This window comes from Schistocerca gregaria, chromosome 4 (genome assembly GCF_023897955.1).
Source record: "Schistocerca gregaria isolate iqSchGreg1 chromosome 4, iqSchGreg1.2, whole genome shotgun sequence".
Taxonomy (NCBI): Eukaryota; Metazoa; Arthropoda; class Insecta; order Orthoptera; family Acrididae; genus Schistocerca; species Schistocerca gregaria.
The window spans coordinates 304589823-304603491 of record NC_064923.1 but is presented as its reverse complement, the minus strand read 5'-3'; the positions used below and the strand labels follow the sequence as shown (position 1 = coordinate 304603491).

The 13669-nt window shown below is 45.1% G+C and overlaps 1 protein-coding gene across 1 annotated transcript in view; it reads right to left on the bottom strand.

Annotated features, from left to right (window-relative positions):
* LOC126266705 (carboxypeptidase B-like) overlaps positions 1-13669 on the bottom strand; it is a 166418-nt gene that overhangs the window by 100888 nt on the left and 51861 nt on the right. Inside the window, exon 2 of the mRNA XM_049971147.1 lies at positions 743-955. Coding sequence (XP_049827104.1) covers positions 743-955 — 213 coding nt within the window. The remainder of the gene's footprint in view (positions 1-742; positions 956-13669) is intronic.

Here is a 13669-nt window from a genome sequence, read left to right as displayed (position 1 = left end):
TTGAGTCTGTGTCAGGGCTCGTCGGACCTATGCTAAAGTATAGTCATAATTGATACAGTACTGAGAGCCAGTTGCAAAGATAATAAAAAATCAAACTTTCCCTACATAAATATAAGCTTTTTTAAAAAAATAATATAGTGTTTGTATTTATCTTATCAAAAAATCCATATGTATTTCGATTACAAACGACTTTTGAACAAAATATGTTATCTTTACAACTCTTGAGATCCTATAAAGCTTTATTTATTCAAATTTAGTGATCTTTTCAATCGATTATCAGTATTTTAATAAAAAAAGGATATGAAGTAATTAACATAACCACGAAACAATAGACAAAGATGGTATAATAATACTAAGAAGAAGGGAGATAATAATGGAATTGTCGTACAAAGATGAATTTGGTCGATATTTTCAGTCTTAAGCCATGCTGCCTGGTGTACACAAAGCGCAACCTTTCGCTCTGAGCCGCGATTACGTTAATGTTGTCAGCGCTGTTGCTACTGCTACAGATCGACTGATTCTTTACGAAAACTTTGGGCCTCTCTAAGGTTAGCAATGAAGTGATTTAGGGGTATTTACACTTGCAATTAAGTTAAAAGTGTACGGGAGTGCTTCACACGTTTAAAACTATCAGAAATAATCTTGGATTTCAGTACAAATACTCCACTGTGCGCCGCATAGCCGCGAACTGCTTGCAGGGCGCTTGTAGCGCGACCACGTTGCAAGATGGGGCACTACTCACTGCTCGAGGTCGTCGGTTTCGACTGTGTATGTGACGCCGGCAGCGCTCAGGCGGACCCTGACGTCTTCTGCTGAGTGGGGCGCCACGGCGATGACAGCGCCACGCTGCGGCGACGGCATGGACAACAGCAGCACGCCGCGGACGGAGTCCAGGGCAGACACCGCGGCCAGGCGGGCAGCGTCCTCCACGGGCGCGGTGCGCACCAGCAGGTACCTGCCAACACACCACATGCCGCGGGTTTTGGCTCTCTGCTGCTATACCGAGGCCACGAGAAAGATAGGCTGTGGCGCGTACGTCACAGCACGTAACACTGCAGGTCTTACGACTGCCAGCAAACGTCTCAGGCGGGGAGCGAGTAACTATTTCAGACGACTTTAATAACACTTGATTGCGCGTTTAAATGCATACAAGTTCTCGATAGCGCACGACAAAATTAAGACCCTTTGTTGGTACCTTTTCAATAAAATACTCATTTCCCGTGGGTCCTGCATGGAGCCGAGCATTCTCGAAGTGTGGCGAACTAGCCTACTAGTGTGACGTCACAAGTTCGTTGCAGGGCCTGTATATTTCGTTGGCACTGTACAATACAGGGCGACGCAAACTGAAACAGAAATTTACGAAACATGTGCAGCTGGAAGAGCCGCAGAACACTACATCGTCATTTTAAGTTATGCTTGGACGTGACTGTAATGAATATCAATTGAAAAAACACATTATGTAACCACTCACACTTACCGTTCCCCCCACTGCCCATTTCGCAGGATTATACGTCCATCAAAAGGTGAACTTATTTCAGTTAATAAAGCGTAGAAGATCTGTCTGTATGGCTTTTTTCGGGCATCCTGTACCACTGTCTAGCAGCAGAAGACAAAAAATAAATTTATTGCAAGACTCACTGTTACGTGTGTGCTCTGAGCCTGTGACCACTGAAAGGTCTTTACATTTAAATCGTCAACACATAATTGAGCCTTGTACTAAAATAGTTTTTTATTTGGGTACTGATGCCCACAGAAAGTCGTACATTGTGTAATACTTCGCTGCCAGTCACGTAGAACAAGAGAGAAAACTTAAACCAACAACTTATACGTGAGATTTTCCCCAAGAACCAGAAAACTGCTGCTGCCTGAAGTGATCGCCTCGACTCGTAAGAGTTGCCCATTTGAAATCTAATGGACAACAAGGCGAACGCTGACGAATCAAAAACATCTTGCACAGGTATTGCTGTTAGAAACCAACAGGCCGTTCGTCGGGTCACTGCTTTCTTGATAACTCAGGAATTCAGACAGCCGGCTGCAGTGACCGAGCGGTTCTAGACGCTTCAGACTGGAACCGCGTGCCCGCTACGGTTTCAGTTAGAATCCTGCCTCGGACATGGATGTGTGTGATGTCCTTAGGTTAGTTATGTTTAAGTAGTTCTAAGTTCTAGGGGACTGATGACCTCAGAGTTAAGTCCCATAGTTCTCAGAGCCATTTGAACCATTTGAATGCAGACAAACAGCTGACGACAGTCTTGTGAAGCAGCAAAACATAGAACACCTCAGAGTGACACCAATGACAAAGAAACTGATGAAGAAAACAATGTGTGAAAATCCAGTCACATCTATAGTAACTCAGCGCAGAAAGGATTGACGCGATCAAACAAACACATTTTTCACGCAGTATCTTACACAGGTATTCATGGCCAGTTAAAGTTGTTTTGAGTTTTCATTATTTCACCAGTCTACAGGCAAGACTAAAGGCTGAGCCGGCCGGTGTGACAGAAGTGCAATCTTTCCGCAAATTTCTGCAGATTTGAATACTCGGCCATCAACAAGTTTAGCGTGCGGACCATTCAAAGAAACATCGTCACCGGCCGCTGTGGTCGAGCAGTTCTAGGCGTTTCAGTCTGGAACCGCGCGACCGCTACGGTCGCAGGTTCGAACCCTGCCTCGGGCATGGATGTGTGTGATCTCATTAGGTTAGTTAGGTTTAAGTAGTTCTAAGTTCTAGGGAACTGATGACCTCAGATGTTAAGTCCCATAGCGCTCAGAGACATTTTAACCATTTGAATCACTGCTTCCCTTTCATGCCCCTCGACTCTTATAACTACCATCTTGTTTCTGTACAAGTTGTAACTAGCCTTTCGCTCCCTGTATTTTACCCCTGCCACCTTCAGAATTTGAAAGAGAGTATTCCAGTCTTCCTCCTGTTAACGATTTCCTCCTGAGTAGTCCCCGCCCGCAGATCCGAATGGGGGACTATTTTACCTCCGGAATATTTCACCCAAGAGGACGCCATCATCATTTAACCATACAGTAAAGCTGCATCCCCTCGGGAAAAATTACCGCTGTAGTTTCCCCTTGCTTTCAGCCATTCGCAGTACCAGCACAGGTCTGAGTCATCAGTCCCCAAGAACTTAGAAATACTTAAACCTAACTAACCTAAGGACATCACCCACATCCATGCCCAAGGCAGGCTTCGAACCTGCGACCGTAGTGGTGGCGCGATTCCGGACTGAAGCGCCTAGAACCGCTTGGCCATATCGGCCGGCGGAAGCAGTGGTTGGGAACGGAGTGAGACTGAGTAGTAGCCTATCCACGATGTTATTCAATCTGTATATTGGGCAAGCAGTAAAGGAAACAAAAGAAAAATTCGGAGTAGGCATTAAAATCCATGGAGAAGAAATAAAAACTTTGAGATTCGCTGATGACATTGTAATTCTGTCAGAGACAGCAAAGGACTTGGGACAGCCGTTGAACGGAATGGACAGTGTCTTGAAAGGAGGCTACAAGATAAAGATCAACAAAAACGAGGGTAATGGAATGTAGTCGATTTCCGGAAGGCTTTTGACACTGTACCACACAAGCGGCTCGTAGTGAAATTGAGTGCTTATGGAATATAGTCTCAGTTATGTGACTGGATCTGCGATTTCCTGTCAGAGAGGTCACATTTCGTAGTAATTGACGGAAAGTCATCGAGTAAAAGAGAAGTGATTTCAGGCGTTCCCCGAGGTAGTGTTATAGGCCCTTTGCTGTTCCTTATCTACATAAACGATTTGGGAGACAATCTGACCAGCCGTCTTCGGTTGTTTGCAGATGACGCTGTCGTTTATCGACTAATAAAGTCATCAGAAGATCAAAGCAAACTCCAAAACGATTTAGAAGAAATATCTGAATGGTGCTAAAAGTGGCAGTTGATCCTAAATAACGAAAAGTGTGAGGTCATCCACATGAATGCTAAAAGGAACTCGTTGAATTTCGGTTACACTATAAATCAGTCTAATCTAAAAGCCGTAAATTCAACTAAATACCTAGGTATTACAATTACGAACAACTTAAATTGGAAAGAACACATAGAAAATGTTGTGGGGAAGGCAAACCAAAGGCTGCGTTTTATTGGCAGGGCACTTAGAAAATGTAACAGACCTACTAAGGAGACTGCCTACACTAAGCTTGTCCGTCCTCTTTTAGAATACTGCTGCGCGGTCTGGGATCCTTACCAGCTAGGACTGACGGAGTACGTCGAAAAAGTTCAAAGAAAGGCCTCACGTTTTGTATTATCGTGAAATATGGGAGAGAGTGTCACAGAAATCATACAGGATTTGGGCTGGAAATCATTAAAAGAAATGTGTTTTTCGTTGCGACGGAATCTCCTCACGAAATTCCAATCACCGACTTTCTCCTCCGAATGTAAAAACATTTTGTTGACACAGACCTACATGGGGCGGAACGATCACCACGATAAAATAAGGGAAAGATATAAGTGTTCATTCTTTCCGCGCGCTATACGAGATTGGAATAATAGAGAATTGTGAAGGTGGTTAGATGAACCCTCTGCCAGGCATTTAAATGTGATTTGCAGAATATACATGTAGATGTAGATTTAGATGTAGAATTAAGTCGGGTGATGCTGAGGGAATTAGTTTAGGAAATGAGACACTTAAAGTAGTAAATTAGTTTTGCTATTTGGCGAGCAAAATAACTGCAGACTGTCAATGGCAAGGAAAGCGTTTCTGAACAAGAGAAATTTGTTAACATCGAGTATGGATTTAAGTGTCAAGAAGTCGTTCCTGAAAGTATTTGTATGGAGTGTAGGCATGTATAGAAGTGAAACATGGACGATAAATAGTTTGGACAAGAAGAGAATAGGAGCTTTCGAAATGTGGTGCTACAGCAGAATGCTGAATATTAGATAGGTAGATCACATAAATAATGAGGAGGAACTGAATAGAATTGGGGAGAAGACAAATTTGTGGCACAATTTGACTAGAAGAAGAGATCGTTTGGTAGGTCATGTCCTGAGGCATCAAGGGATCACCAATTTAGTATTGGAGGGCAGCGTGGAAGGTAAAAATCGAAGAGGGAGACCAAGAGATGAACACACTAAGCAGATTCAGAAGGATGTAGATTGCAGTAGGTAATGGGAGATGAAGAAGCTTGCACAGGATATGATAGCATGGAGAGCTGTATCAAACCAGTCTCTGGACTGAAGATCACAACTACAACAACAACACAACAACAACAGCAGCAGCAAAGCCATATAGGTAATCTGTTTTCCCTTGCTTTACAGATGAACGGAATGGAATGGGACGGAAAATCGGTAATACCTGTTGTGGTTGGCAGGAGAGCTAACACCGTATTACTAAAGGAGGCCGAAATGCACGCGTCTCAGCTCACGCAGGCTGGCGTGAGGTCTGGAACATGACAAGGGAATTAGAATTGAGAAAAACGGACGTAGCTGGTGGAATACTTAACTTTAATCCATTAATGATTAACGTCGCTCTACACGGTACATGATTTACAATATCAATAGAAACTGATCATGGCGCCTTGCTAGGTCGTAGCAAATAACGTAGCTGAAAGCTATGCTAACTATCGTCTCGGCAAATGAGAGCGTAATGTGTCAGTGAACCATCGCTAGCAAAGTCGGCTGTACAACTGGGGCGAGTGCTAGGAAGTCTCTCTAGACCTGCCGTGTGGCGGCGCTCGGTCTGCAATCACTGATAGTGGCGACACGCGGGTCCGACGTATACTAACGGACCGCGGCCGATTTAAAGGCTACCACCTAGCAAGTGTGGTGTCTGGCGGTGACACCAAAATACCGGTAATGGTACGTAATACCGCCTGCAAAGCCCTGTGCAGTGGCTTGAGTAGAGTACAGGGTGATTCAGCTGTCGCTACCTACAGGTTTAATGCAATCCGCACCGCCTTCAAAAACTACAAGCAAAATTTTCATATTCTCTGTTTCAATACACGCAAACCATTAGTCCTAAGAAAAAATGAGCTGGACCTTTTTGTAGGAAATTTAATGAAATTTATGTATTGAGTGAGAGCATATGAAAATCATGCACGTGGCACATGATATTTGAAGGCTTTGTGGGTTGGATAATACCCACCATAGGTAGGGGAAGGCGAATCACCTGCATAACCCTACAGAATGACCGAAAAGTATGCAGAGAACTTTTCGTGAACACTTCATGCCATTTAAAACTGTCATCCGTACATGCACTATCTGATGAAAAGCGTCCAGGCATCACTATCTAATGCAAAATTGACCACTAGATGTCATTAAAAGAGGTCGCGCCAGTGTAAAAGAGGGCAGGAAATATTGTGTAATTAGTTGAAAAGCAGTAACTGCTGAACTGGTCGGTCAGGATAATTCAGTGACTTCCATCGTGTCACCTGAGTTACAAGTCCATCGGGAGCATTTCAACCCTTCTAAAGCAGCCCAAGTTGACTATTGGCAATATGACTATGAAGTGCTAACGTGAAGGAACAACCAGAAATAAACCAAGAGCAGGCATACCTCATGTACTGACGGACAGGGATATCGATCATAGCAGAGGACGGTTGCGAAACAGCACGAATTGAGCATTAAAAAATCACTTGTGAGTTCCAAAGTGCTGACAGTAGTCCAACTGGCACAATGACTGTGTGTCGGGAGTTAAAAAGAATGGGGTCGAGCAGCTCCTCATAAGCCACGCACATTTCACAATCACCGATCAGTGACACTTGAGGAGCCGGCCGGGGTGGCCGAGGGGCTCTAGGCGCTACAGTCTGGCACCGCGTGACCGCTACGGTCGCAGGTTCGAATCCTGCCTCGGGCATGGATGTGTGTGATGTCCTTAGCTTAGTTAGGTTTAAGTAGTTCTAAGTTCTAGGGGACTGATGACCTCAGAAGTTAAGTGTCACAGTGCTCAGAGCTATTTTATCATTTTTTTTACGTTTGAGGTGGTGTACAGGGCAATTCCATTGGACAGTGGATGGTTGGGAAAGAGCGATTTGGAGTGATGAATCACGTCATACCCTGTGACAAATCGATGAAAAGGTTTAGGTTTGACGGTTTCTCGAGAACTTTGGCCTGCTATCATGGCTACAGTGAAGTATGGAGGTAGTGGTGTTACAGTATGGGAATGTTTTTCGTGACTGAGAGTGTGGTGCCCTTAATGTACTTGAGGAAACGCTAGGTATGAAAGTGTATGAACACGTTTTACGGCATCGTGTATTGGTTATAGCAGAGAAACAGTTAGGAAACGATGACTACTTATACCAGAGTGACAATGCTCGCTGTCATAAAGCAGCTGTTCGTGGACAGTAACATATCTGAAATTGACTGGTTTGCCTAGAGTCCCAACCTGAACACAGCGGAACACCTATTGGACGAATCGGAAAGTCAGCTTCGCTCCAGAAGCCAGTGCCCAACATTGCTACCTACACTGGTTTCGGATGTCGAGAAAGACTGGGCTGGCGTTCCTCCACAGACTTTCAGGCATGTCACTGAAAGTGCCCCCAGCAGAGCTGAAGCCGTCATAAAAGCGAAGGCAGGACACACCTTATATTAATTTTACTAATATGGGTGCGGATACTATTGATCACTCGCGCAGTAATTGAAGAGGAAATATCAATGTTTACCCTGACCACAATGGGGACAAACATAGATCAGGGGAATCAGTTTCTGGATGCGACTTGTTTCCACATCAGAGATCAAGTGGAAAAATTCACGTGTTATTACTTGGCGAACATCGTCTCTAATGCAGCTCGTGAACGCTCTTTCCGCAGCTGCAAGGTAACGGTGCGGTGTGCAGCGTCGGGAAAAGTAATTACAGATTTTTGAAAATGAAGAGTGAATCACACCCACCCTCAGTTCGGTTTGGTATCATCACACACTTGGACACATTTATCCTATTGGGGGACGAGACGACCAGTTACTGTTTTGTAAGACGCGATCGGCCGCTGACGGATACACAACCGTATCCACTCTCGCATTTCCCCTTCCGACTAAAGCCGACGTCCACGCATACCTTTCTTCAGGTTGCCAAAGATGTGAAAATCACGAGGTGAAATATCCGGGCCGTAGGGAGGATGTTGTAGTGTCTCCCAGCCAAATCGCTGAAACGTAGCCTTCGCCCGATTGTGGTCGCGCGACCGAGGAACTTGTTTCCTTGTTTATCGACGGAGTCCGAGTAGCGAGCGGCCGAGAAACCGGGCCACGTCTGCTACACAGCTGTCTGTGGGGGAGTTGAATCTTAGGCGCTAGCTGTACGATACTATGACCGCTAAATGAACACATTAGAGCACTCCGCCAACAACGTTCATAACAGAACAACTGCGTGCCGTTCTCCCAACACAGCGGTGACTGTATCGAAACGTAACAACAGTAGGGCACCTGTAGCGAGGACATTGTATTATGGCGGGTGTTCCTTTTTCATTTGACTTCCTCTTATACACTGAAGCGCCAAAGAAACTGGTATAGACATGCGTATTCAAACAGATATATATGTAAACAGGCACAATACGACGCTGCGGTCGGCAGTGCCTGTAGAAGACAACAAGTGTCTGGCTTAATTGTTAGTTCGGTTACTGCTGCTACAGTGGCAGGTCATCAAGATTTGAGTTTGAACGTGGTGTTACAGTCGGCGCACGAGCGATGGGCCACTGCATCTCCGAGGTAGCGATGTAGTGGGGATTTTCCCGTACGACCATTTCTCGAGTGTATCGTGAATATCAGGAAACCGGTAAACCATCAAATCTCCGACATCGCTGCAGCCGAAAAGAGATCCTGGAAGAACGGAACCAACGACAACTGAAGAGAATCGTTCAACGTGATCGAAGTGTAATCCTTCCTCAAATATCTGCAGATTTCAATGCTGGGCCATCAACAAGTGTTAGCGTGCGCATCATTCAACGACACATCGTCGCCGGCCTCTGTGACCGATCGGTTCTAGGAACTTCAGTCTGGAACTGCGTGAGCGCTACGGTCGCAAGTTCGAATCCTGCCTCGGTCATGGATGTCTGTGATGTCCTTAGGTTAGTTAAGTTTAAGTAGTTCTAAGTTCTAGGGGACTGATGACCTCAGATGCTAAGTCCCATAGTGCTCAGAGCCATTTGAAATATTTGAAAGATCGTTGCTATTTGCTTTCGGAGCCAAAGGCACACTCGTGTACGACACAATCTTACGCCTCACTTGGGATCGTCAACACCGACATTGGATTGTTAATGACTGGAAAAATGTTGTCTGGTTGGACGAGTCTAGTTTAAAATTCTGGACGTGTACGGGTACGGAAACAGCCTCATGAATCCATGGATCCTGCAAGTCAGCAGGGGACTGTTCAAGCTGGAGGAGGCTCTGTAATAGTGTGGGGCGTGTGCAGCTGGGGTGATATGGGACCCCCTGATACGTCTAGATACGAATGCGACAGGTCATATGTACCTAAGCATCCTGTCTGATCACCTGCATCCATTCATGTCCATTGTGCACTCAGACGGACTTGGGCAATTCCAGCAGGACAATGCGACACCCCACACGTCCAAAATTGCTACAGAGTGGCTCCAGAAACTCTCTTCTGAGTTTAAACACTTCCGATGGCCACCAAATTCCCCAGTCATGAACATTATTGAGTGTATCTGGGATATCTTGCAACGTGCTGTTCCAGAGAGATCTCCACCCGCTCATACTCATACGGATTTATGGACAGCGCTGCCGGATTCATGGTGTCAATTCCCTCCAGCACTACTTCTGACAATAGTCGAGTCCATGCCTCGTTGTGTTGCAGCACTTCTGCGTGCTCTCGGGGGCCCTACACGATATTAGGTGGGTGTACCAGTTTCTCTGGCTCTTCAGTGCAAGTCTCACGCATACACCTTATATATATTTCTTCCACCTTTTGACGTTCCCTTCTTGGCTTAGTACCGATTCGACTTTTGATATTTACGTGGCTCCTACTTTTTTCTCCAAATGTCTCTCTAACTTTCCGACTGTCACACATTCTTCTAAAGACTTGCATTAGTTCTTTAGCCTTTCCTGGTCCGTTTTTAGATGTCTCTATTCTCCTTTGGCCAGCAGTATTTGCTCCATTTTTCATATTTTCTCCTTTCTTCCATTAAATTCAATATCTCATACGTTATCCAAGGATTTCTACTCGCCTTCTCTTATTGCCTAATTGTTCCTTTGCTGCCTTCACTATTTCATTTATCAAAGCTTCCCATTCGTCTTCTGTTGTACTTATTTCCACTGTTTCAGTCAGTTGTAACATAATGCTTTCTCCGAATCTCTCAACTAGCTCTAAGTCTTTCAATTTATCTGAGTCCCATCTCATTAACTACTTATCTTTTTCAGACTACTTCAGTTTTAACCTGCAGTTCATAGCCATTAAATTATGGTTAGAGTCTACATCTGCCCCTGGAAACATTTTGCAGTTTAAGACTTCTGTCTTACCAAAATATAATCAAAATATAATCATGTGAAACCTTCCGGGGCAATCAAGCGTCTTCCACGCATAAAGCTTTCTTTTATGATTCATAAATCAAGCATTCGTAATGATTAAATTATGCTCTGTGCAAAATGCTATAAGGCGGTTCAGCGTTTCATTCCCCAACTCCAACCTACGTTCTTTTTCTATTTTTCTTCTCCTATTCTATTGTCGGCTTCCAGTCACTCATCACAATTCAGTTTTCGTCTTCTTTAACAAACTGAATACGTCCTTTTATCCCACTTCATATTTTTTAAATATCTTCATCATCTGCGGAGACATTAGGCACATAAACTTGTACTATTGTATTGCAGTGGGTATTGGCTTCGTGTCTGTCTCGCGTTTACTATGCTGTTCACAGTAGCTCACCCACATTTCTATTTTTTATTCATTAACAAGTCTAACCCTGAATTATCCTAATTTGATTAAGTATTTACAATCCTACACTTGCCTGACCAGAATCTTTCTTCGCTTTTTAAATTCTCTAACCTGTCAACCCGATCAACTGATTTAACATACGATGCTCCGACCCGTGTAAGGCCAATTCGGTTTTCTTGATGACAACCTCCTTCTGAACAGTCACCGGCCGGAGATCGAAATGAATGGCTATTTGTACCGGCGGAATATTTCACCCAGGAAGATGCACCCTCGGGAAAAATAACAGCTGTAATTTTTTATTTTTTTCCCAGGCTTTCGCAGTACCGACATAGCAAGGCCATGCTGACTAATGTTACATAGCCAAATCCGGACGGTTGCGTTGTAACTACTGAATAGGCTGACGCCTGCCATCAGGCGCCAGTGAGTTAACCTGATCTTTCCATAGATAACCCTCCGCTGTGGTTGTACTTACGGTACGGCTGTCTCTATCGTAGAGGCACCCAAGCTACCCCACCTCGGCATGGTCCATGGCTTAGTCCATGGCTCATAAGGGCAGCAGAGGGATGTTAGTCTAATACTGTCACATTCCTTTCCTATCCTGTTCCTTCGTCATTTCAGTTGAAGATTTGCTAGTCTGACTTCTGGATTTCCCGGAAACCGAGATGCTCTTCTTGAGCAGAATGCGTTTCTACAATCCCCTCTTTGTTTCACCTTGCGCCGTGGTCTGGAATAGCTTTAACCCTTAGTTATAGTCCTCAGTCCCTTCACTTTCTGTTTATATGAATTCCCAGGTTCGCCCTCCCCACCCCTTCCCCCTCCCGAGTACTGCAAGTGTAAACGCACAAGCGGTGATCCGTACCGCGCGCGGTCGATCAAGTACGTATTTACTTTGTCGTATCTCCCTTTACTTTCACCCTTGTTTGTGCTAACCGTCGCTGCATATTGACATAAGTGCAATGAACATTATTACGTAGTTGCTCCCTTTTGCTTTTCAAGGAACAGGGACCATATACATGATGAAGCTACACCTCAAATACTTCGTAAGCTGCCTGAGGACGAAGATAAAATGATATGCGATTTCACCGATGAAAGTGAAGGGGGGACTCAACCCGGGGACTCAAGTAATGTCTGAGGGAACTGACACCATGACTCCTGCAGCGTTGTCCATAAATACGTAAGAATACGACAGGGGTGGGGATCTCTTCTGAACAGCAAGTTGCAAGGTATCCCAGACGTATGCTCAATAATGAGCATGTCTGGAGAGTTTGGTGGGCAGTGGAAGTGTTTAACCTCAGAAGAGTGTTCCTGGAGCCACGCTGTGTGGTGTTGCATTGTCGTGATGGAATTGTCCAAGTTCGTCGGAATGCACATAGACATGAATGGATGCAGGTGATCAGACCGGATGCTCACGTACGTGTCACCTGTCAGAGTCGTATCTAGACGTATCAGGAGTAACACATAACTCCAACTGCACATGCCCCACACCGTTACAGAGCCTCCACCAGCTTGCATATCTGCTGATATGCAGAGTCCATGGATTCATGAGGTTGTCTCCATACCCGTACACGTCCATCCGCTCGATACAATTTTAAATGAGACTCATCCAAGTAGGCAACATGTTTTCGGTCCTCAACAGTCCAATATCGGTGTTGGCGGGCCCACGCGAGGCGTAAGCTTTGTGTCGGTCAGTCACCAAGGGTTGACGATGTTTCGCTGGAAGGTCCACACGCTGACACTCCTTGATCTCTCAACGTTGACACCTGCAGCAATCTGTGGAAGGGTTGCACTTCTGTCACGTTGAACGATTCCCTTTAGGCGTCGTTGGTCCTGTTGTTGCTGGATCTTGTTGCTGCCGCAGCGATGTCGAAGATTAGATGTTTTACCGGACACTCGTGATATGATCGTACGGGAAAATCCCCACTTCAAATGGTTCAAATAGCTTTGAGCAACATACGAGGTCATCATTCCCCTAGACTTAGAACTACTTAAAGCTAACTAACCTAAGGACATCACACACATCTATGCCCTAGACAAGATTCGAACCTGCGACCGTAGCAGCAGCGCGGTTCCGGACTAAAGCGCCTAGGACCGCTCGGCAACAGCGGCCGACATCCCCATTTCATCGCTACCTCGGAGTTGCTGTATACCATCGCTCGAGCGCCGAATGTAACACCACGTTCAAACTCACTTAAATCTTGATAACCTACCATACAAATGTTCAAATGAGTGTGAATTTCCAAGGGACCAAACTACTGAGGTCATCGGTCCCTAGACTAACACACTACTTAAACTATCTTAAACTAACTTATCCTAAGAACAACGCACACACCCATGCCCGAGGGAGGACTCAAACCTCCGGCGGGAGCAGCCGCGCAATCCGTGACACGGCGCCTCTAACCGCGCGGCGACTCCGCGCTGCTAACCTGCCATTGTAGCAGCAGTAACCGATATAACAACTGCGCCAGATATTTGTCTTATAAAGACATTGCCGACCGCAGTGCAGTATTCTCGCTGTTTACACATCTCTCTATTTGAATACGCATGCCTATACCGGTTTCTTTGGCGCACCAGTGCAATATAAAGCATAGTTACGTATTCATCTATCTTGATCCCTTAAATTGCAACCGAAGTTGAAATAAATTAAATTTTTCTGTAACATTTAATGTCATTAAATTGTGCTGGCGTTGTAAGTAATAATACTTACAAAAGTGTGCGGATGGTACCAATGTGAAAACGCGACACGCAAATCGGCGCGCAGTATCACATGACAGTGACGCACGTGGTATTTGGAGGGTTACGGAAATGGGGTCTTGTTTTGGCTT